Here is a 23,710-nt window from a genome sequence, read left to right as displayed (position 1 = left end):
TACTATGAGGCCTCAACCATGCACACTGAATACTATGTATTGTGACCAGCAGCCCCATGAAGGCAGTATTCTGTATGTACTGTGACCAGCAGCCCCATGAAGGCGGTATTCTGTATGTATTGTGACCAGCAGCCCCATGAAGGCGGTATTCTGTATGTATTGTGAACAGCAGTCCCATGAAGGCAGTATTCTGTATGTATTGTGAACAGCAGTCCCATGAAGGCAGTATTCTGAGTAATACTGTAGCTTCTCTCAAACCAGGTCAAGAGTTAGGAAGATAAAGGAAATGCTGAGTTCCTGAATTCAGTTCATTTTACTGAAGCTTATTATAGTCTATTAAAGCCTGGAGCAGTGAGCCGGGGAAACTCTTAGGAAACCAAAAGCTTGGTTTATTTGCAGCATTTGTTTTGTCTTCACAATGGACACCATGATTAGAACTCCCAGACCCAGAAAGATACAAGTAAGTTTTTCTTTATTGGGTTTTACTACACAGGGAAAAACCCCATCTAATCCCCAGAAGTTAATAAAAATTCAATCAGACATAACTCTGGCCAAGCTAAGTTTTATCCTATCAAAAAATTCTTGTATAAAACAAGTATCTGTTAAAAGGGCATGCACAAAATACAAAATGATTTAAATGCAGTGGACAGTAATTAAAAGTGCCTGCAGGTAAGTGACCTGAATTACACTGTCATCGGGGCTTGTGTCCCGCACGGATCTCAGTCCTGTTCAGATGAGATAGATACTCAGTGCGGACCTCCCACTCGCTGAGTGGCTCACTCTGCCTGGCACTCCAATGGGCCCTCCTAGTCACTACTCTGTCTGTTCAAAGAAGCACAATGGCCAGCCACTATAGACTTCTAGAGAAGGTGATTAGGGACTTTTCTTCTGTGCAACTAAAAAAAATCTTCTAAGGATTTCAGGTTCAGACCTACAACCTTTGTAATGGTATCTATTGCTTCAAAATAAGGTCAAGCTAGACGTAGATCTTTCACATTGTTTACACCTGAAATATAGCATTAAGATGCCAATGTTTTCATGTAAAAGTAGAAAATATAGTAAAAAATCCAGCACTTATTTGTCTCTGATCAGTGAGTATTAAACAGAAATAATATAGTAAAAAAATAAAATTTATACATTTGCCTAAATTGAATTATCTGTTTGAGTCAAGATAAAAGGTTTCATAGTAACTGTGGTAGCCTCACTTTTCAAACACTAAAGGGAACAATTGTCTATTCCGACTTCTCAAGTAAGCAAATGGTGATTTATACATAGTTCACTTTCCATTTAACCACCAAATATCTACTGTTTATGTGCCCTGCAGTCCTTTTCAGAATAAACAGTAATATACTTGGCAATGTCTTGAGCCATGAACTGTATATTAACATCATATAATACAATACGTAGGTAATAGAAAGGAGTCCGAAATACTTTTTCAGTTGTTAGAAGAAAAACAAAACAAAAACTATCGTGAGCTCCGTTTCCTGACACTTCAGTTGAGGTAACCTCTGCAAGTCTCGGCTCCACATTTGCATTGGGTTCTGACCCTTTTTTTGGCAGGGCTGTGGTCAATGGAGTCTGAAGACACTTCTCCCGAACCTGGAAATACAGGAAGAGAAACATATATTTGAGAACAGGGGCTGGAAGATGGCGGGGCAGGTAAAGGGTAGCTGTGGTCTTCTGGAGTGCCATAGTTCACTCCCAACATTCAAGTTGCCACCTCCCTAGCCTCAAACTCCAGCTTCTGGCCTCCATGGTACCTACATTCACATGCGCACACACAAATCTTTACCTTTAAAAAAAAAAAAACAATACTTTAGTTGGGCATGATGGCATATGCCTTGAATCTCAGCTCTTGGGAGGTAGAGGCAGGTGGATCTCTGAGACTGAGGCCTGCCTGGTCTAGACACTGAGTTCCAGGACAGCCAGGGCTACATAGTCAATGTTGGTTAACTCCCAAGGAAATAGTTTTGTATTTCTGTGAATATTCTGAGATATTTCGTTCTGAGCTATCTTGAAAGACGGTATGCACTAGTCAGAATACCTGCCATGATGACATTCATTGAGAAAGTCCAGTGCACAAGCGTTCTTTTTACACATCACTAAGAGCACAATGATGTGAAATGGTCACAGCAGGAAAAGCACAGCGTTTACAGAAGATATTCACGATCACAATCAGCCAACAGAATTAAGCACTTTAAAAAGCCAGATTCAAGAAAGAATAGAATTCATATTGATTGAAATGATACTTCTAATCCTGTCAAGATATCTTTTAGTAAAAGTTCAAAAACTGTAGTCCATATTTTTATTAGTGTTATTATAAGTCAAGCTTCCAAAATAGAAGTCCTGAGAAAAGTCAGGCTGAGATGACTTGGAAGAAAGACCAAGAGCTAGCTTTAGTTGTTGGATGGGCTCTGGGCCTTAAGTAAGATGACTTATCCCACAATTTCTTTCATGTTTAAAAAGATTTTTATCATCTCCACGCATAGTTTGTTTTGTTAATCGTCCTCCCTACTGATTTCTTTCATCTTCAAAGTTAGTTTGCTCCATGATCCAAACACTTGCCTGCATCCTTGTACTGAAAGCAACAGCAGTAAGATTATTCTTAAAAACCTTACCTTTCATCTGATAGTCAAAAGTCAGCTCTTCTCCAGCGTTTATGGTTCTTGTAGAGAACAATGCTATCCTGGGCAGCCGAGTATCAAGGTTATCGATGAAAACACTAAACACCTGAAGATTTGGGTCACACTAAAAAAGAACAATAAAATCTGGTCAAGTAAAACTGCTAGGAAGGTGCCTGCCTTCCATGAACCATATACATCTGTTAACTGCCCACAGGATCATTTTAAATACAGTTTTCATGTATAAGAAGATCTTAATCATCCATACAAGAACAAAAAGATACAAGAAGTCAGATATCCAATATGTTGCTTCCACAATTAATTAATTTTTGTCTCAGCTTTTTTTTTTTCCTGGAGAATTTTAATACAATTTCATTTATAACATGGGCATTTCACTTATAACTATTTCAATAAAGTATGTGTGTATATATACTTTAAATAATTAGAATAATTTTTGGTTTTGGAGACAGGGTTTCTCTGTGTACCCCTTGTGCTATCCTGAACTCATTCTGTTGAGACCATGCTGGTCTCAAACCCATAGAGACCTAGCTACTTCTGCTTCAAGTGCTGGGGTTAAAGGCTCACCATGGCTGCCATCACCACCTGGCTACAGTAATTATTTTAAAATAAAACTAGCACCACGGAACTCAAATTTTATACTGCATAATTTCATTACTTAAACTTTGATTTGGAATCGTTCAGTATTTCAGTAACACTACACACATGCAAGAAGCTCTAACAAGTCTGACCAGGTAGGATGATGTGTGTGCTGGGCAGTAGAGCTGCCTTCTAGATTTCAAGGATCCCACACCTGGACTCAACCAATTGCAGAGTCAACTAACTATAGATTATAAAAGTATCTATTGAAAAGAAAATCACACCAGAGTCCTGACCATGTACAGACAGAGTGTTCGTGCCCTTAGTCCAGTATAACTTTATATTCCATCAGGCATTAGAAGTAATTTATAGATGATTTAAAGTATAAAAGAGGCTATGTGGCTATGAGGTCTCATATTGAATGTAAGGAACTTGTAAGAATGTTGGTATCTGCAGGAAGTGCTGGAATGAATCCCCTGGGATACAGAAGAATGGCCGAATCTCAGATTTATCGTTAAGAAGAAATTACTTAAAACAAGCACTTAAATCATACAACCAAAGAGGGAGTCCTGACGGTCTCTTACATTTCACTGTGATTCACACACAAACTTTTGGTAAACAATCTACCAGACAGTTAACTTGGCTACATCTTTTCAGATCAGCTTTGTGATATACCCTTTAAGCTATATTTCATTATCTGTCATGTAGATATTAAATGATGATAGTACAAACCTCCTGCCCTTATTGCCTGGTACTAGAATGATGAAACTATGCAATATAAAATTTGAATTCCACTGTGCCAATTTTATTTTAAGATAATTACTCTAACTACACACACAATCTTTAAAAAGACTGCAGATCTAAGTTTTCCAAACATCAACTAAAAATTAAAGAATATTAATTTATAATTTAGGGAAATAATCCTAAATGCTCAAATGATCTAGAAATCCTTACATTTTACTTTAAAATGTTAACACAATGACATTAAAAACAAAATCAAACAAACAAAAAAGCTCAACCCTGTTACTTTTAAGCTGTATCTATGGGAGGATTGTCCACGATCCTCAGTAGATGCCTGAAACTGTCCCGAGTATCAAACCCTATATATGCTAGGGTTTTGTTCTATACATACATGCATACATTTTAAAAGATTTATTTATTATTATATCTAAGTACACTGTAGCTGTCTTCAGATGCACCAGAAGAGGACGTCAGATCTCAATACGGATGGTTGTGAGCCACCATGTGGTTGCTGGGATTTGAACTCAGGACCTTCAGAAAAGCAGTCGGTGCTCTTAACCACTGAGCCATCTCTCCAGCCCAGGGTTTTGTTCTATACATATATATTTATAATAAGTTAACTTTACTTCAGACACAGTAAGAGATTAACTACTAACAAAAACTGAATTATTTAAAGTTATATTAGTGGCCTGTCTCTATGAAAATATCTTATTGTACTTTCACCTCGTGGCTTCAAGGAAACACCTTGGCAAATCCAAATTGCTAGTATTACTAATCTTGTGCTTATGCTGATGAGCAATTACTGAGTAAAACAGGGACACCTGAACACCTGAACTCTCTGATGGTTGGCCTGATAACCCAGAGGCTTGCTAAGTGACTGTCAGGTAGCATACAGAGTGTATACACACTAGGGATGGGTGGGTCATATCTACAGCAGGAGACTTCAACTCCTAATCAGAATAACAAACAAAACTTAGAGTGAACTATTTCTAGAAATCTCCACTGGTTATTTTTGGACCAGAGCTAAATAGGCAAGTGAAACTGTGGAAAGTAAATTGTGGGTAAGGTGAAGGACTACTAAAATCTTAAAAATTTTTGTATTAACCTCATGAAGATAACTTTGTTAATATTCTTAAAACATTTTACTTAACTCCCTTGCTTATTAATCTCCTTCTTCTGCTATTAAGTTAGCTATTTATCCTATAAAGGGCCTGGAAAATGTAAATGAACTGAGATACAAACACTGTTATAGAACTGAGTAATTGTCAATCACCTCAGTAAGTATGTTCCTATTACAGCGGTAATACCCCGATTTAACAGAAGCCCTTATACTAAAATACTGTGAATGGCTGTGTAAGTGATTCTCCTTCAGTTGAGGAAAAGAATCACGCAAACAGCACTAATCTGAGCCATCTTATCTCTAAGTGCTCCTTACACTATGATTCACAAAATGGGATACGTTTCCATATCGAGCTGCATCCACTGTGAACTCATCAGACTCGTAGTCCAGGTCAAAGAGGTAGGTGATCCCTTTGTTGTCATAGAACTGTCCCCGTCTCTCGGCCTCTTCACTTGTGATCACCTAAGGAGAAACAAAACAACAGAACAAAACAGGACAACTATAGCTTTACAGTGTCTCTTTTTATGATAGGATCTCTCTAACCTGTGGACTCAAAAGGTCTTTCTACCACAGCCTCTCACGTAGGACTACAGGTGACCCTGTGTTCTCCAAAACCACAGAATAGGACAGTACTGTGGAACCAAAGAAACATTAAGCTATTAATACTGATACAAATATTTAAAAAGAAATTCAAGTTTCTTTTTAATCTATCTTATATTATTTATTATTTAAATATTTAAATAAAAGATATATAGGAAAAAGTATTAAAAATGAGGGAAAGTGATAGGATGAGAGATTAGAAGTGTAATTTGAGGAAAGTTGAAATATGGTACTTCATTATAATCAGAGTGTGCAGGAAGCTACGCACCTCTGCCATACAGGACAGAGATGAATAGAAGACTACCTTTATGAGCGTATACACTCTCAATATGCTCTAAAGCACGGGTCCTCACCCTTCCTAGTGCTGCGACCCTATACACTTCCTCATGATGTGGTTGCCCCCAACCATAAAATTATTTTTGTTGCTACTCCATAACTAATTTTGCTACTGTTATGAATTGTAATATAAAATATGATGTGCAGGATATTTGATATACGACCCTGTAAAAGATCTGCTGAACTCCTAAAGGGGTAACACCCCACAGGCTGAGAACAACTGCTCTAAAGGCATATGGTTCCTATCTGTGAACAAGAATAAATGGAGGCTGGTTAGAGAAGAGGCTTGCAGTGAACTATTTGGAAAGCTTTACTGTTCAGAAGAGAGTCAGGAACTGCTTCAGCTCAAAAATCATAGTCCAGGGGCCAGGGTGTGACGCAGCAGGACATCCGGGCCCAGGCTAGGTCCATCCCTGTCACCACACTACCTGCGCTGCTGTCCTTATGACCGCAGCTTGATTATTAGTTCGGCTGAAGACTCCCAACAGTGGTCAAGTGAAACTAAATCTGGGTGCTGATTCTGTGCCTCAGTTTCTTCATTTGTAATAACGGAGAGAACTGTTCTTTCATAGAGTTGAAGATTAGAAAGTTAATGTACTAAGATGTTTAGCTGTGTCCTATCCTGAGTACTACTTTAATATTTATGCATATAATATTTATCAAAGTAAATATGCTAGTATTTGGTAATTAGAGAATGGTCTGCAGCTCTAAGTGGCCAGAGTTTAGGTTAGTGTTTTTTTGATATAATAAATGCTTTTATACATATTTCACAATATCCATAAAGCATGTTTTACTTAATACTGCCCATCATGTTGATACCAAATAGGAAAAGAAATTTAATTATATTGGGCTAAGTAATGAAATAAATGTAACTTCTAAGTTTCAATGTCACCATGTATGTAGGTAGCATGTATGACTTCCTTCTTAGGACTTTTGCGTAAATATAGTTGTTATATTTTAAAATTATATTTAAAAAATATGCTTTGGTCAGTGGCTATGAATGATAACTATTACTATATTATCTATTTGCTCATATAAAGATTTACATTCCTAACTATGCCAATGAACCTTTCTCCTAAATGTGAAAATGGATTTCTACATATCCGCAATGACAACATCAAAATATATCAAGTATTTACATTAATAAGTTAGAAAGTACAAAGCTCATAAGCATAGGATGAATTTAATGTACCTCTCCAACATATTCCATGACAAAACTCATTCTTTTAATCTTCACAAGGGTTTTTACACCCCAGCCACAGCCATTGCTAGTTCTAAAGATGCACAGTGAGTACTGCGTGCCTTTTTGTACAATCCTATTGGGACAATCAGGTCCACAGCGACACCTCGAGTTGCATTCGTAGATGGGAGTGCCCGGTTGGATTTTAATTTGTTGCTTCTTATTATAAGCCAAAACAACTCCAGCTTCAGCAGGACAGCACTTCTCAAAGAAGCAGTCTGTACATGAACATCCAAAGGTAGCTTCACTGTTTATGCTGATCCCAGGGGCTGGCCTGTATTCGTTAATGTAGTAGAAGTCTAAAGGTGGGCCCTCCAAGTCAACAGTATTTTCAACAAATATCATCCCTTTATGGTTCTTTCTTCTGTTGAGGTAATCTTGCCATCTCTGCAGAGCTATTCTTTGCTTAGCTTTCTGTACAATATACTCAGCAATTGCAGGTTGCAAGGATTTTGAATTGACAGCCTTGCATTTCCTTTCCTGAGCTAAGTAAGTCTTCTTGTCATCAGAGAACTGCCGCAGGAGCTGTGGACACCTGAGGTTTCTCAAGGGCTCCCAGGTGTTTGTAGAATCTGGCCATCCTTTCCATTTTACAAGATAATATTCCACACCCTTAAAGTAGAGAAGAAAACACATTTCAGATTATGGCAGTCTCTATAATGGTACGTCTCTTAATTCAAACTGCACAGAGTCACAAGTTTCTAAGAGAAAAGTATGAGTCATACAAAACAAACTTTTGTATGCTATGTGAAACACAGAATTTAGTGGACTGTAACAACAACAGGCCAACGAGTCCTAGCCAGGGAAAAATAAAGGCACTGAAACCTATGACTGTTTTACCAAAAGTATTAGGTCAAACTAAGTAGTTACCTTGATCATGGAAACAGGTGGTCCCAGAGCAAACATTAGGCTAGTAGCTCATATGGCTAGCACAGTTGCATGCATTCTCTAAAGGTATGGCAACTTATATCCTTCAGTGTCACTGCCAAGTATCCCTTAGCTGTTCTAAAGATAAGCTGGGTAAGTTACTGCTAGCCACAGGTAGCTAATGAGAACCTGAAATGTAGCTACTCTCAAATGATAGACTTTGTGTATAAATATTGTACTTAATTTCAAGAAAGTAGATGGGTGGGGGCAAACTATCTTTACCTTTAAAAATGACTGTATGTTGAAATATTTTATAGATACTGAATCAATTACTGAAACCAATTATACCATAAATGTGCACTGCAGTACACATGTTTCTACAAGTCATTAATATTCTAGTGAATGCTGACTAGTAAAAGTTATGAGTGGCTTAAGTAGCTAGCAGGCATGAACGACAGCAAAGATCCACTTTTTATCACCTAGTTACTGGCCATTATGGTTTCTGAAATCTCTTTACACACAGTGGCTGTTTTCTTTCCTCAAGGTCAGCAGATGCCATTGCTATTTAAAAAGAGTTCACGTACATGAGTAAATTCTAAAGTGATGTCTTTCAGTAATCAGTTCTTCATCTTAGAATAGCTAGCACATATCCACAGGACCAGAGTAAAGCCAGAAATGTTCTTGAAATATCAAAGTGTGTATATGGGGTGGGGGAGGGAAGGCTCAGTGGTTAAGAACACTGGCTGTTCTTCCAGAGTACCTTGGATTCAATTCTCAGCACCCACACCGCAGTTCACAACTGAAACTCCAGTTGCAACACCCTTACATAGACACACATGCAGGCAAAACACCAATGCACATGAAATAAATATCAAAGTGATTGAACATCATTTAGATTTTTTTAACATGACATCTATTTCTGTGTATATACTTGTGTGGGTGCTCATGTCCATGGTATGGAAGTGCAGGCTGATGGTAAGATGTAGTTCTCTACATCCACCAGTGGGTCTCAAGGATTAAATTCAGGTTGTCCACCTTGGTGGCAAAGGCCTCTACTCACTAAGCCATCCTGCTGGAGGCTATTTTCTGAACTTGTAGATATTTGTAATACATTTGCCTGTGACAATTTCAGTAACTTTTACCATAAAGCAGGGACAGACAATAGCTATTTTACTATTAATTACCCCACCCCACCCCTACCCAGCATACACATAGTACTAGAGCTTAAACTCCGGGCCTGACACACATCCATACTGAGGTATAACCCCAGCCGTAACCCAAATTGGGTTAAAAAATAGTTGCACAGCCGGGTGTGGTGGCACACGCCTTTAATCCCAGCACTTGGGAGGCAGAGGCAGGCAAATTTCTGAGTTCGAGGCCAGCCTGGTCTACAGAGTGAGTTCCAGGACAGCCAAGGCTATACAGACAAATCCTGTCTCGAAAAACAAACAAACAAACAAACAAACAAAAGTTGCACAGAGGGCTGGAAAGATGGCTCTTCAGTTAAGAGCTGGCTGCTCTTCCAGGACTCAGGCTCAATTCCTAGCACCCACATGGCAGTTCACAACTGTCTGTAACTCCAGTTCCAGGGGATCTGACACCCTCACACAGCATGCATGCACACAAAACACCACTGCACATGAAATAACAATAAATAAATAAATAAATAAATAAATAAATAAAGGTTGCACATCCACAAGTGAATTTACTTTATCGTCACTATCAATACCTTAATGTTTATTATGTCCTCATCCGTCAGTAATTCTTATGAATTGAAAAACTCAGTTTCATTTGGGAAATTGTTCGTAATATATTGGTTTTTTTTTCTGTTAAAATGTGTTTAAGATGTGAGGATATGTAGTATATACATTATATTTACATAAGTATGTATGATCATCTCTGAGAGAAGAAATGGAAAGCCTCACTATACAACAGTGTGTCAAGCTGAGCCTCACTAAGGCCTAAAGAGTTCTTCCTCTAGTCAGGTAATGATAATTTGGAACTGTTGGTACCAGATCTACTTACAGGGAAGTAGATATGAGAGCCAACTGGCATTGTCTTAACTCATCGACTCTGTAATTCTTAAGGTTTGACTTTTGACCCCAGAAGAAGGCAGAGGCACACTGGTCCTTTTACTGCAGAAAACAATACAAGTTAAGTGCTGGCACCAAGTTCATGACTAAGTCACCACCTGAATCAAACTCACCACCACTGAGGCCCAGATGACTTCCTTACTGGTTAATCTTGGATAAGGCACTTGTATTTAAAATGACCAAGGCTTATATATTACCACATTGGTAACTACTCAATTTCTGTACCGTAAATATACTTATTTATACTTATACAGAATAGATAAGCATAAGAATACAGAATTGATTTTGACAAACACTTTGGAAATTTTTTTTATCTCTGCTTTGTAGCCTTATTTTATAAGCATATTTTATTTTTAAAATCTGAAAGAGATTTCTATCTTTGAAAAATAAAATTGCTTTATAAAAACCACTCACTTTTAGGCAAATTTAATTAATTCAGTAACCTACAATTCCAAATAAAAGCTAAAAAACTTTGGCTTTTATCAGACCTAGGAGGTCTGATGAACTACAAGGTGTAAAATCCCTCTGGGAGGTAAGGCAGTATGTGAAATAAACATTAATGCTTCTGTTTCAATATTAAATACCAAAATAACATAGCCATACAATTAAAACAGTAAGAAGAAAATCTAAGTCACATAATTTTTAAAAAGTGCAGAGGAAAGTAGTAAAAACTATACTGTCAAAGACTGACAGGTTATTTTTATGAATGGAACATAGTAGGCTAGATAAAAGCAAAATCTGTGGCTTGTAAGGAAGCATTAAACAAAAAACAAAAACCAAAGTTAAGAGATGGTGTGTCGGGGCTGGTGAGATGGCTCAGTGGGTAAGAGCAACCGACTGCTCTTCCAAAGGTCCGAAGTTCAAATCTCAGCAACCACATGGTGGCTCACAACCACCCGTAATGAGATCTGATGCCCTCTTCTGGTGCGTCTGAAGACAGCTACAGTGTACTTACATATAATAAATAAATAAATCTTTAAAAACAAACAAACAAACAAAAAAAAAAAAGAGATGATGTGTCTAGTTTTAAGCTGAGAATGTGAAAAGGGCAATGCTATGCCAACAAGTAACTGTGGACAACCGTAGGCACCTGCCTCACCTTTACTGCTGGCCACGCCAATACTTCTTACAATTCTTAGAGAGCATGGTCCCTGAGAACCTTAAATACAAGTGCACTTAACTCCACTTTACAATCTAACTACCAAGCCAACTAAGTCTTCTGTCCTCAGGTCACCTGACCTCTGACAGCAGCAGCCACAACTTTATACTCCTTAGGGGTCCATGTATGATTTTCTCTGTATTTTTGGTTTTGTTTTTGTTTTTTTTCTACTTTCTTTATGGCCATGGCTTCTTGGTCCCTCTTTGTATTAGATACTTGTTTCTGTTTTTGAGACTCTGAGAAACACTCTAAAGCCATATGTCACATAGGCAACTCAGGTAACTCCGGGTCACTGAGACTCCAGCTCTAACACTCCTTCTGGGCAGCCTTCTCACCTCACTGATGATACAACAATCATATGCTGATGATTCCCAGACTTTACCTGCTGCTCAGATAGTCAACAGTCTCCTGATGCCCAGGAATTCACCTGCTTTTCCTAAACCCTCTTCTGTATGATAACTCATCAAGGTGACCCTTATCTACCTACTGACACAAGCTGAGAAGCAGGTAGGCTATCTTAATTCCTTCTCTCTAATCTAGTCCATCATCAAGTCTCATTAGAGACGGGCTTCTTCCTACCCATCTCCATGACAGAAGATTAGTTACCTCTGGCTCTCAGTTCTTATCTGGATTATCATACTAATCTTCCAGATTGTCTCCCTGCCTCCAAACTGGTAATTCTCCAATCTGTCCTTCACGATGAAAACATAAGGTTTATTTTATAAAAACAAAAAAATCCATAGAACCACTTACTGCTCTATTGTGCTTTGCTTGCAAATTCCCCTGTTGCCTACATAGAGGTTCAACCTTCCATTTATAACAAAGCTATTCTTAGTCTGGTTGCTGGGGCAGGGTAACATCATAGTAGAATGCTTGCCCAACATATCCAAGGCCCTGGGTTCTATTCCCAGCAACACAAAACAATCCGAAATACTTCCTCAGTAGGGTTTAGTGGTTCACATGTATAGTCTCAGCTACTCTAGAGATAAAGGTATGGGGATTATTTGAGATCACAAGTTCCAGTCTGGACAACACAACATCTATTAAAAAAAAGTCAGGGCAGGAAGATGCCATAGCAGGTAAAGGCACACCAACTCCAGGTCTGACAACCCGAGTTTGATCTCTAGTCCCCACATGGTGCAAGGAGAGAACCAACGCAAAGTTGTCCTCTGAACCCTACATATTGCAACTGTAGGTTTGGAAGGGCAGAGAGGCAGATTCTGGGAGCCCAATGGCCAGTCAGCATAACCCAAATGGAATGCATCTGGCTCAGTGAGAGATCCTGTCCTAGAGGAATAAGGCTAAGATGGATGGTCTTTCTGTAGCTTCCACACGTGCTCACAGAACCACACACACACACACACACACACACACACACACACTATAAATAAATATATGAAAAGTATCTTTAGAATGAGCAAAGGATCTGGATAATTAGTTCATCACAAAAGATACAAACATCCAGTAGAGAATGATAAGATGTTGAACATCATTAACCTCCAGAGAAATGTAAGTAAAGGCCACAATGAGATGTGCTTCTCACGACAGTCAGCTACAGAGACACTAATGCTCATACTCTGCTGGGGTGCAAGCATGAGGGTGCAGAGCTCTGGAAAAGGCTAGCAGTTCCCAAAAGAGCTCAACAAAAATATCTTAGGACCTAGCAATTCCACTTCAAGAGAAATGAAAACTATGTCCATACAGAAGTTTGCATATGAACATCATAACAGCATTGTTTATAACAGCCCCCAGATGGAAACAAGTCAAAATTTGTCTGTCCCACAATAAATGTGATGCCTCAACACAATTGAACATATCTGGCACAGAAAGGGAAGAAGTAAGATCTTACACTACCTGAGAGAGCCTTAAAACATTATTCTAGGCTGGGCCTCTGGAACCAGAGGCAGGTGGACCTCTGTGAGTTTGAGGCCAGCCTGATCTTCAGAACAGGAAAGGCTACCTAGAGAAACCCTGTCTTGAAAAACCAAAAGAAAAAAGAAATTATTCCAAGGATGAGTCCAGTGGTGCAGACTTGTAATCTCAGCTCCTCAGATGGCTAAAGTGAAGAGGATTCCATGTTCAAGACTTTTCTGGGCTTCAGAGTGAGCTCAAGGCCAACCTGTGCTACTTTAGCAAGGCTTCATTTCAAAATGAAAAATAAAAGGGCTAGGGAATATAACTCAGTGGTAGGGCACTTGCCCAGTTCATGCTCCATCAGTGAAGCTGGTAACTAAGATGCAGGTATTAGACTTACACTGAAAATGACAGGGACACGATACATCACTGTGGAAGAGCACCTGCTCCAGAAAGATGAGGACCCAAGTTCCAGCCCCAAAGGTCATAAGAAGCCAAGGAAAGCTGCATGCACCTCTAACCCCAGTGCTGCTGGACACAGAGACAGGATTGCTGAGACCTGCTGTCTACCAGCCTAGCTCACGGTTCAACTAGAGACCAGGTCTCAGGCAGAGTGACAAAGCAGAACAAGAGATGTCCTTCTCTGGAACACAGAGCTGGAGGAGAGGAAGAAGGGGATGGGACATCCCCAAAACTCTACAGAAACAGAAAATAGACTTAGCAGTTTCTTAGGATCAGTAATTGAAATTTGGGCAGCAGTAGTTAGGTTTCGAGATTCTGTTTAGAGTAATGAAAGAATGCTCTAAAATTGACTGACTCTGTGAATAAACCAAGATTTGAACTGTATACTTTTAAGCAAATTATATGTCAATAAAATACTATTTTTAAATGAATTAGAAGGAAAATAAAAGAACTAGCTGTGCGAGTAGAGAAGGAAGGCCAAAGGGAGCCAAAGGTCCGAGAAGATGTAAATACAGTTTACTGATTGTCACAACGAGTCAGAAAGAGCTTAGTATTAAAAAGACGCTCGCTCGGGACCTAGCAAACACAGAAGTGGATGCTCACAGTCAGCTATTGGATGGATCACAGGGCCCCCAATGGAGGAGCTAGAGAAAGTACCCAAGGAGCTAAAGGGAACTGCAACCCCATAGGTGGAACATTATTATGAACTAACCAGTACCCCAGAGCTCTTGACTCTAGCTGCATTTGTATCAAAAGATGGCCTAGTCGGCCATCACTGGAAAGAGAGGCCCATTGGACTTGCCAACTTTATATGCCCCAGTACAGGGGAATGCCAGGGCCAAGGGGTGGGAGTGGGTGGGTGGGAGACTGGGGGGGGGGGGAGTGTATTGGGGACTTTTTGGATAGCATTGGAAATGTAATTGAGGAAAATACCTAATTAAAAAAAATAAATAAATAAAAAATAAAAAGACGCTCGCTGGAAACATATGTTATGCAAATAACGCCAGCACTGACGAGGCTAGAGCATGGTGGCTGTGAGTTCAAGGTCAGCCTGGGACTAAATAGAACAGAAACCAGAGGTTTAGGCAAAGCCCTAAGGAAGTAGACAGTGAGAAAATGGTGACACCTTTGAGAGATTGAGGACAGAGATAACTAACTAGTGATGGAGGTGAGCTGAATGTTAAAGGTTACACTCATGGAAGGAGGGGTGCCTTCAGCTCAGTGTGAGAAAGTAAGGGGAGAGGAAAGAACCAAAATAGTAACAAACACTGGGAAAACCAGACACAAAGAAGAAAAAAGCAACAGGGAAAATCCTGTCCAGTAGAATTGAGCAACATGAGAACAGGAGAAATTTGGGGTTTTGCTGTTTTTCTTTTTTCCATGTGTGGACTGAAAGCATTATTTGGGCTTTATGTTTGCTGGGCTCTAACACTGAGCTGTAGTTTCCTTTAAAAACATTCTAAAAACTAAGTTTTAAGGAGCCTAAGTTGCCCAAGATGGGCTTGAACTTATGAGCTTCCTATTTCAGCCTTGCTAGTTGCTGGGATTCCAGGTCTACCAGGTCTACCAGGTCCAGCAGGCACAGCTCAATGGAGTTAATGCATATGATCAAACGATACTCTCAGCTGGACTGCTCAGTCTAGGGCTCGTAAATCACGATGGCACATGATTAGGCTCTTTTACGAGCAGGATGCTGAGGGTGTTGGGAGAGATGCTAGACCAAGATCTCTGTGCTGGGGAAGGCAATGCTACCACAGGAAGACAGCATTTCAAAGGATGAAATGGACTTAAGCTCAGCAGAGATGAAAAAAAAAAAAAAATCACATAATTTAAGTAGGACTCTTGATTATTTATCTGTAAGAACAGAGATTAATGGCCAGTTCTCAGAGGAAGGCTACAAGTAAATGGATTATGGAAAATATAATTATGGGATTTAGGTAAAATAGATTCTTAGAAGAACTAATTTGCACACATTGTAAGCTATGAAACAGTGGACTGAAATGACCACACAAGTCAGTCAATCCTATCACACCACACCTGTAGGGCACCGAGTCAGACAGAATGGCAGGATGCTTGCTGCTTCTCCTAGAGGACATTCAATATTCTAGAGCTGGCTTGAAACCTGGGTTCCTGCCAGTGATAGGAAATAGGATTCAGGAACAACACGAATTGCAGGACAAACCAATCAGGCCTAACCAATTTGCTCTGGGAGTTCATATGCAAACAGTCAAGAGTTGGATGCAGGATACAAACACCCTAAATATTCTAAAGCAAAAGCATCTGACGCTTCCGAATCCCTCAGTGTTGGCCGAGTGACTCTATGTCTTACAACGTTAAACAACAAGAGCTTCGCTTATCTTGAGGCTCTTTTTATGTTAGAGAAACATGAAACACTGCAGTGTGGACAGTCTCTGCCAAGGGGCTGGACATTGCCTTACCTTTGCTACCTTGTAGTCACACAAGTACTCCACCTCATAATTGTTTAGATTCCTTTTGGTGATTCCAATCGATTTACATGTGAGCTTTTCTTTTCTACATAATTCCTGGAGAGTATCAAGTGAAACTAGGCAAGGCACACACCAGGCTACAATAAGAAAATAGAATTCTTTACCAATAAAATATCTACTAGGCTGAAACAAAAACTTAAAACCCTCTCAACTGACAATGTTATAGTCTAGGAACGCATATAACAAGAAGCTACATATGTGTGTTTAAGAAAAAGTTATAGGATAAAGAACTAGTTTTGGTAAATTGGTTTACTTTCCAGTGGACATCTATCCCACTTTTACCCACATTGCCTAATTCTTGCTTGACTAATTAAAATATTTTACATCTAAAATTTCTTAGGGTTACATATAAATGCAAAGGTAAAATGAAGTAAATTTTTTCACTGTTCCATTTTATTCTACACAGAATATAACTGTTCTCCTAATAAACAGCTAAGACATTTTGTTAGAAATATATCTAAAAGATATTCTAAAATGGCCACAATTTAAAAGTAACTTCACTTCTTCTAGTCAGATAAGAATTTAAATATGAAATCCATATCCTACTTTTCCCATTTTGGAAAATGTCGAGAGATTTTAGCTTCATTTATTTTGTGCATGGTAAAATGTATTTTCATCATGCATAAACCAGAGAATTCTACTTTAAATGGAGAGCATAGTGAGCTTTGTAATACTTGTTTCCTACAGTTTTCAAGCCAGCAGTTACAAAACAGAATACAAGGTGGAAATAATCCATAAGCCAGACTTGAAAATCAGACACACTAAACAATATACGTGCGGAGGCCAGAAATGAACTGTATTCCATCCTGGATTTAAAAATATAATTACACAACTGATGTCTAGAAAAATGTAACAAACTTCACCATACCTACTATCAGGATAAATACTAGATGATCAAAAGTCCTCTGCTCTACCCGTTGGTGGGTCACCTAGCTACATAACTTTGGGAAGGTCCCAATCTTTTTGTGTATGGGATTCACTGAAAAAAAAGTGTGTTTTGTTGAGAACAGAGGTGACCAAAGAAAATGTATCTCTAACTCATCAAGCTGTCTTTAGTTCTCCGAAGTGGTGGGCAAAAACGTTTTGAGGTAAGTTTCCAGGAAGGGAGAGAGTAACCGCTCAAATTTTCCCCCCGCAGTCCTTCCTCATCCTTCCCAGTAAAGGACTTCATTGTCAGAAACCAGTAAGGATAGCTTCCGAACTCCAGTGACTGCAAATAACTCATATTTCTGGCATCTGCAAAAAGACTTTCCTTCAAATTTGCCAGAATATATTGATTTGCTTAGGTGTGGCGGTTTGGAGACAAGAAAGCTGTAAAAAACGTCTCATAAATCGCTTCTAAAAATCTTAAGGCTGTTTTGTCTTAATGCTAATCTCCTTATGCTAATCATCTGCAAAGGAGAGTCCTCTTGTTTATGTAACCAAGTTGTTTGCTGTTTTATTTATCTTTTCAATTTTTACCCCTCCCGAGAATCCGAAAACACAACCCTATAATGGAGGGTGGTGTTGAATAGGAGGATCAACGTACATATATTCGTATGAAACGTCATAATAAAGCGTTACGTGTAATTACAATGCACCGCCCCTCGCAATAGAAATGCTACATTTTGGGGCATCTCGAAATGTTAAAAAGAAAAATTGCCAACACTTGGTTTACAAAATCCCACAGCCTAAAATGATGAGAGGAAAACGCCTCATTGTCTAGATGATAAAATCCCATTTATAAAAACCATTCCACCATCCCATCCCCACCACGCTTCAAGGAGGCAAGAGCTACGGGAATAATAGTGTCACCATCTGGGTGGAGCGGAGAACAACCTTTTCATTCCAGAAGGCTTTGCACAAGCCAGACTTTCAAAGGGCGCGCGACTCGAGCGCACGCACGCGCACTGCGTGCCCCCGGCTTCAGCATCCACAGAAATAACCCGCAAGTTCCACCGGGCCCCCCAAAGTTTCCCGGAGCTCAGGGCTGCGTCTGCAGGCGCTTCACGGCGAGGCCAGACCCGCTCGAACGCAGGCACCAGGGGATTCCCTTTCTCCAGCACCGCACCTCAGCCCCGCCACCACCCCCAACCCCCGGCTCGGAGGTGGCGACCGCTACCGCCGCAGCGCGTGTGCTTTCCTGCTCACCCTTGAATAAGGCACCTCGTGCACACTCGTCGCCAAAGACCGCGGCCCGCGGAGCTCCGGACCTCGCTCGCTGGGAGCCGGCGCGCCTCCCGCCCGCAGACGGCCGCGAGCGTCGCGCCGTCAGGGTGTCCGCGCGGCGGCGTCTCGCGGTTCGCCTGGCCTTGGGCCTCGGGAGCGGACCTGGAGCCCGGTGACACCGCGCTTCTGCCTCACCGCCCCGTGCCTTGGCCCTGGCCGCCGCCATCTTGCGGAGCTTTCATTCAAACTGGCGCGGTCAGCCCGAAGAACTCAGCTGGCCACACGCCCCGCCCCGGCCCGCCAGGGACTCCGGAGCCGGGAGGCTGTGAGGAGCGAGGCGTTCTGACGTCACGGAGGCCGACCCCTGCGGTGGTAGCTACCGCGCCTGCGCCGCACGGTGGGGGCGGGAAGGGGGCGGAGCCTCCCGTGGAAACTGGCCCTGCCCCTCGCTGGCTCGTTACTCGCTTTGACTTCGGAGGACGCTTGCCATGATTCCTCATGCGGTCCCCTGAGTCCCTTCACAAAGACCTGACGTGCCCGCCACGTTTCAAAACGCAAAATAGGCTGTGCGGGGTTAGTGTGCGCAGGTAGCTCCTTTCCCACTCTTGTTCCTCAGCACTTCAAGCCAACCAAGCCCCACTACTTTTCCTTACTCCACACCACCACGACTCAGGATCTTAAAATTTGACTGCATGTTGGGTTCGCCTGGAGAGATGCTGTCTGCTTAAACCCCTCAAAGAGATTCTGATGAGTTGATGTGGCCATGTAGCAGCTGGACTCAAAGGAAGAGCCTGACAATTGTCAGAATCCAACCAACCCTGCCAAGAACTCGTCTTAGTTAAGGCAAACGTAAAAGGTACACTTAAGACAAGGACTTACTAACATTAACAGACTTAAGCTGAGGGCAGGGTTTTAGCCATATATGCTTGGGGAGAGTCAGGTCGTTCTCGATTTTACCATTGTAAATCTGAAAACTTGTAAGAGGAAGCATTATACACAAAAGACCATCTGTAATTCTATAAGCAAGTCATGTCAGTGCTATTCACAAGCACATACTGCCTGTCTTCTCTCTAGCCAAAAAAGCCTAGCTGCCTTGACCTCTCCATTGCTCCCCTTCCAGCCACTTCCCACCCAGCTAAGGAGACTTTAAAACAGAAAATGAAACAAGCCTCAGACTTGCTTTGTCTGAGAAGCATGTTCAAGTCCTGATCCTTTTGCTTCCACTTTGGTGAGCTGGAATTACAGGTGCTAGCCAAAGCTCCCTTCTCCCACAATAAACACTTTAACTGGAAATCATGGTCTAGATCAAAGGACTGACTGACTCCCCTTCATGTGCTGCCCCCTCTCTTTCACGTGACTAGATTTAACTCAAATGTTACTTCTTCAGAGGCCACTCAGGCATTCTGTCTGGCTTCATTCTCTAGCTCTTCTTTAAAAGCTTTTGTCAAAAATCTGTCAGGGTAGATAGAATCTTACAAATATTTTTGGTCTTACTAAGTTTCATTTTAAAAATTGGCAAAGGACGCTGGAGGCAGAAGGATAGCTTAGTGGAATAGCAGTTGTCTGATAGATCCAAGGCTCTGTGGGTTTTTTTGTTTTGTTTTGTTTTTTGTTTTTTTTTTTTGTTTTTAGATAGGGTTTCTCTGTGTAGCTGTGGCTGTCCTGGAACTCACTTTGTAGACCAGGCTGGCCTGGAACTCAGAAATCCGCCTGCTTCTGCCTCCCAAGTGCTGGGATTGCCACCACTGCCTGGCTCCCTTGTTTTTCTTAATTCCAGGGCATAGAGTAGAGCCAGCCACTTCAACCTTCATCAGTGTCTACTCTCTATTCTCAGAGTGTAGAAGAGTAGGCCTGAAGCTTCTCAGGGAACCCATGAGCACAGAACTCCAGTCTTCCCTGTGTAACAACTTTGTCTCCTGGTGACGTGGTTAGCAGCTCTGCAAGTGTTCTGTGATCTTTACACACTAACCTGCACAAAACACACCTCTCAGAACATGTCTTCGCTGAATGGCACCAAGCACTTTCTCCCAGATTCCAGGAATGCCCTGTCATTTGATCTCTGTGGTTTTTCTCATGGATATACTATAATTTTCCAGAACTCATATAACATGTATCATATCCTAACAGAGGAAAGTATATATTAAAACATAGCTATCTCCTGGTCAAGCAAGATGTTAAGAGGCTTGAAAAGAATACACAATACCAAACACTTCCTGCTAGAGCTTCTGTTTCAAAAGTTTTTATAAAGATGCTATTCCCATAAAGAACGTGCTCAATTACTTTTTACATTTTAAAGTTATTTTAGCCGGGCGTGGTGGTGCACGCCTTTGATCCCAGCACTTGGGAGGCAGAGGCAGGCAGATTTCTGAGTTCGAGGCCAGCCTGGTCTACAGAGTGAGTTCCAGGACAGCCAGGACTACAGAGAAACCCTGTCTCAAAAAACAAAACAAAACAAAATAAAATTATTTTAAAAATCTATTGAATAACTTGAAAACTCTTTAACTGTCTAAGAAGTTGTATGTATTATAAACAAAAGCTCTTTGGATTATCAACTTTACTTTTTTAAGGGACAGGATCACCTCAAGTTTTCCAGGCTATATCTGAATTCCTGGGTTCAAATGATCCTCCTGCCTCAGCTTCCTAAATGACCTGGACTGCAGGGCAAGGCCATACTGCTTGGTCAAAAGAATTTGTAGGAAGGTAAATTAAAGGTCCTGAGATTCAACCAAGGGCCGTGGTAAACATTGGCTATCGATTGATTTGGAAGAAGAAAATCAGAAGTTGCTGGGGGCGTGGGGGGGTGCAGGCAGGCATCACGGTCTTTGGCTTTGGGGTAGAAGGAACAGATTAGGATACTTCTCAATTTTCATGACCATTGCTGAAAATGTGATTGAACTGTGGAGCTTGTGTTTTCCAACTTGAATGTTCTCTGAGAAATAGAGTACACTGCACACTAGATTAAAAAGGTGAATTTAGGGCTGGAGAGATGGCTCAGCGGTTAAGAGCACTGACTGCTATTCCAAAGGTCCTGAGTTCAAATCTCAGCAACCACATGATGGCTCACAACCATCTGTAATGAGATCTGACCCCCTCTACTGGGGTGTCTGAAGACAGCGACAGTGTACTTACATATAATAAATAAATCTATTAAATAAATAAATAAATCTTTTAAAAAATGTGAATTTAGCCGAAGATATGGCTCAGAGGTTAAGAGCACTGACTGCTCTTCCAGAGGTCCCAAATTCAAGCATGGTGGCTCACAACCATCTTTAATGGGATACGATGCCCTCTTCTGGTTGGCATATAACTCTAAAAAAAAAAAAAAAAAAAAAAAAGCTGGGCAATAGTGGCGCACGCCTTTAATCCCAGCAGTTGGAAGGCAGAGGCAGGCAGATTTCTGAGTTCGAGGCCACCTGGTCTACAAAGTGAGTTCCAGGACAGCCGGGGCTATTCAGATAAACCCTCTCAAAACAAACATTTTCTCAATCTTGATGTTGATGTATCACTTTTTTGATGATTCATTATTTTAAATAAATATTTTTAAATTGAAAAACAAACAAACAAACAAACAAAACCCCCCAAAAAAAACAAAAGAAAGAAAAATATTTACTGTCTAGCACACTGCACAGTAAGTGTGAAGGCCTATGAGATAGCTTAGTATGGAAAAGCAATTGCCCCTAAGCTCAATGATCTGATTTAGATCCCTGGAACCCACGGAAGAAGGAAAGAAATAAGTCTTTCAAGTTTTCCTCTGACTTTCCACCATAACACATGCATAGATAGTCACATCCTAAATAAGAATAAATATAATAACAATGGTCTGTTAATTCAAAGTAGATTATCTCTATAAAGTATATAAAGACTTATTTGAAATTTCCTTTCTTCCATACTGTCAGCCAGGTGACAGTAAATATTTTAACTTTGTGGATCACACATCCTGTTACATAGCCACAGAGAACACATGACCAAGGCTATGTTCTAATACAGCTTTACTTATAAAAACAGTTATTAAGATAGATCTGACCTATAAGCTCAAGTTTACCAACCCCTGATTTCTTTTAAAACACTAAAGGCAATAACCATAAAATAAAATCCTAAAATATTTTCCAAAGCACAAATATTTTATATTAGGAATTGAACTAGTTCACCGGCTTTTTTTTCTTAGTCCTGAGGTCAGATGTCATATATAGATATAGACTAGATATAATCTTTCAATATCATGTAAGTTTACACAAGAAGCAGCAAAGTACTTAGAATTTTTTTTTTTTTTTTTTTTTTTTTTTGGTTTTGGTTTTTTCGAGACAGGGTTTCTCTGTGTAGCACTGGCTGTCCTGGAACTCACTCTGTAGACCAGGCTGGCCTCGAACTCAGAAATCCACCTGCCTCTGCCTCCCAAGTGCTGGGATCAAAGGCGTGCGCCACCACCACCCGGCCTTAGTCAAGAATTTATATTTGAAGTTGTCTCCTTATTTAAAGATATGCTTTCTCTTCAGTTTTCTACTAATTTGGTACAAAATTATCATGCAAACATTTACCTTTGCCTTCTGCATCGTCAGGAACTTCTAAAGGGTACTGCCATCTGCTCAATAAAGATTCTTAATAATAAGCCACATCCATACGGTTTGAAGAAGTTATAGACAATATAGCTTAGAAACTTACTATGGAGTTATGGTTTTGTTAGCTTGTTTGAAACAGGTTCTCTCATCATGCTGTCCAGGTAGGTCTCCGACTCTTGGGCTAAAGCAATCCTGCCTACTTAGCATCCCAACAGCTGCAACTGATATGTGCTACCATGTCCTATGGGAAAGATTGGGAAAGGCTGTAAACTCTTCTCTTGGGGGTACAAATCTAGACATATTGCCCACTGCCATGTGGTTAGTAGTCACTTCTCTATAATCCTTTCTGTTATATCTTGGTCTCCCATGAGCTCAGAATCCAAGAGCCAAAATACATAATTACTCCCTTACACTCTGTGACCGTTGGTCCTAACAATGAGTAGCCAATAGGAGCTTGTGGCAGACCCTTGGAAGGTGCATCTTTCTTTGGCTCTTTGCAGAATCCTCTTTGCTTCCTGTCTGGCACGTGATGGCCCTTTCATTGTTCCCAACGAGGATGAACTGAAATCCCTAAAATCATGAGCTAAGTAGATCCTCCTTCATGTTAAAGTGGTAATCTCAGGTATTCTGTCACACTGCTGAGAAAACTAAAAGAAAATTGGTACTAAGGTGAAGTCATTGTATTGTTACCTAATGATGTAATTCACCTTGGAATTGGAGTACATAAGGAATTTGTAAACATCTAGAAATGAAGGCTAGAGTAGTGTAAGCAGTTAGATGGGCAATTCTTCTGGGGACTTGGAAGGCCA

The 23,710-nt window shown here is 40.5% G+C and overlaps 1 protein-coding gene across 1 annotated transcript; it reads right to left on the bottom strand.

The window, feature by feature from the left end:
- Positions 1-19: 19 nt before the first annotated feature.
- On the bottom strand, positions 20-18,685 carry Suv39h2 (SUV39H2 histone lysine methyltransferase). The gene is made up of 6 exons (XM_021155442.3): positions 18,328-18,685; positions 16,129-16,274; positions 7,208-7,867; positions 5,395-5,541; positions 2,619-2,748; positions 20-1,599 (listed from the first exon to the last, which is right to left on the bottom strand). Exons 1-6 carry the CDS (start codon positions 18,569-18,571, stop codon positions 1,493-1,495), a joined length of 1,434 nt encoding a protein of 477 aa, XP_021011101.1. The 5' UTR covers positions 18,572-18,685; the 3' UTR covers positions 20-1,492.
- Positions 18,686-23,710: the final 5,025 nt, after the last annotated feature.

Source organism: Mus caroli, unplaced genomic scaffold (genome assembly GCF_978045245.1).
Source record: "Mus caroli unplaced genomic scaffold, Mus_caroli_1 scaffold_2, whole genome shotgun sequence".
In the NCBI taxonomy this organism is placed as follows: Eukaryota; Metazoa; Chordata; class Mammalia; order Rodentia; family Muridae; genus Mus; species Mus caroli.
This window is presented reverse-complemented; position numbering and strand designations above follow the sequence as displayed.

What these genes read in the sequence shown, in the direction of transcription:
- Suv39h2 (XM_021155442.3), bottom strand. Translation starts at nt 18,571, where the DNA reads ATGGCGGCGGCCAGGGCCAAGGCACGGGGCGGTGAGGCAGAAGCGCGG. An exon ending in ACGAGGTGCCTTATTCAAGG is followed by an intron (nt 16,275 to 18,327) that starts GTGAGCAGGAAA and finishes TTCTTATTGTAG; the next exon opens with CCTGGTGTGTGCCTTGCCTA. An exon ending in TCATGGAATATGTTGGAGAG is followed by an intron (nt 5,542 to 7,207) that starts GTACATTAAATT and finishes GTTTCTCCTTAG; the next exon opens with GTGATCACAAGTGAAGAGGC.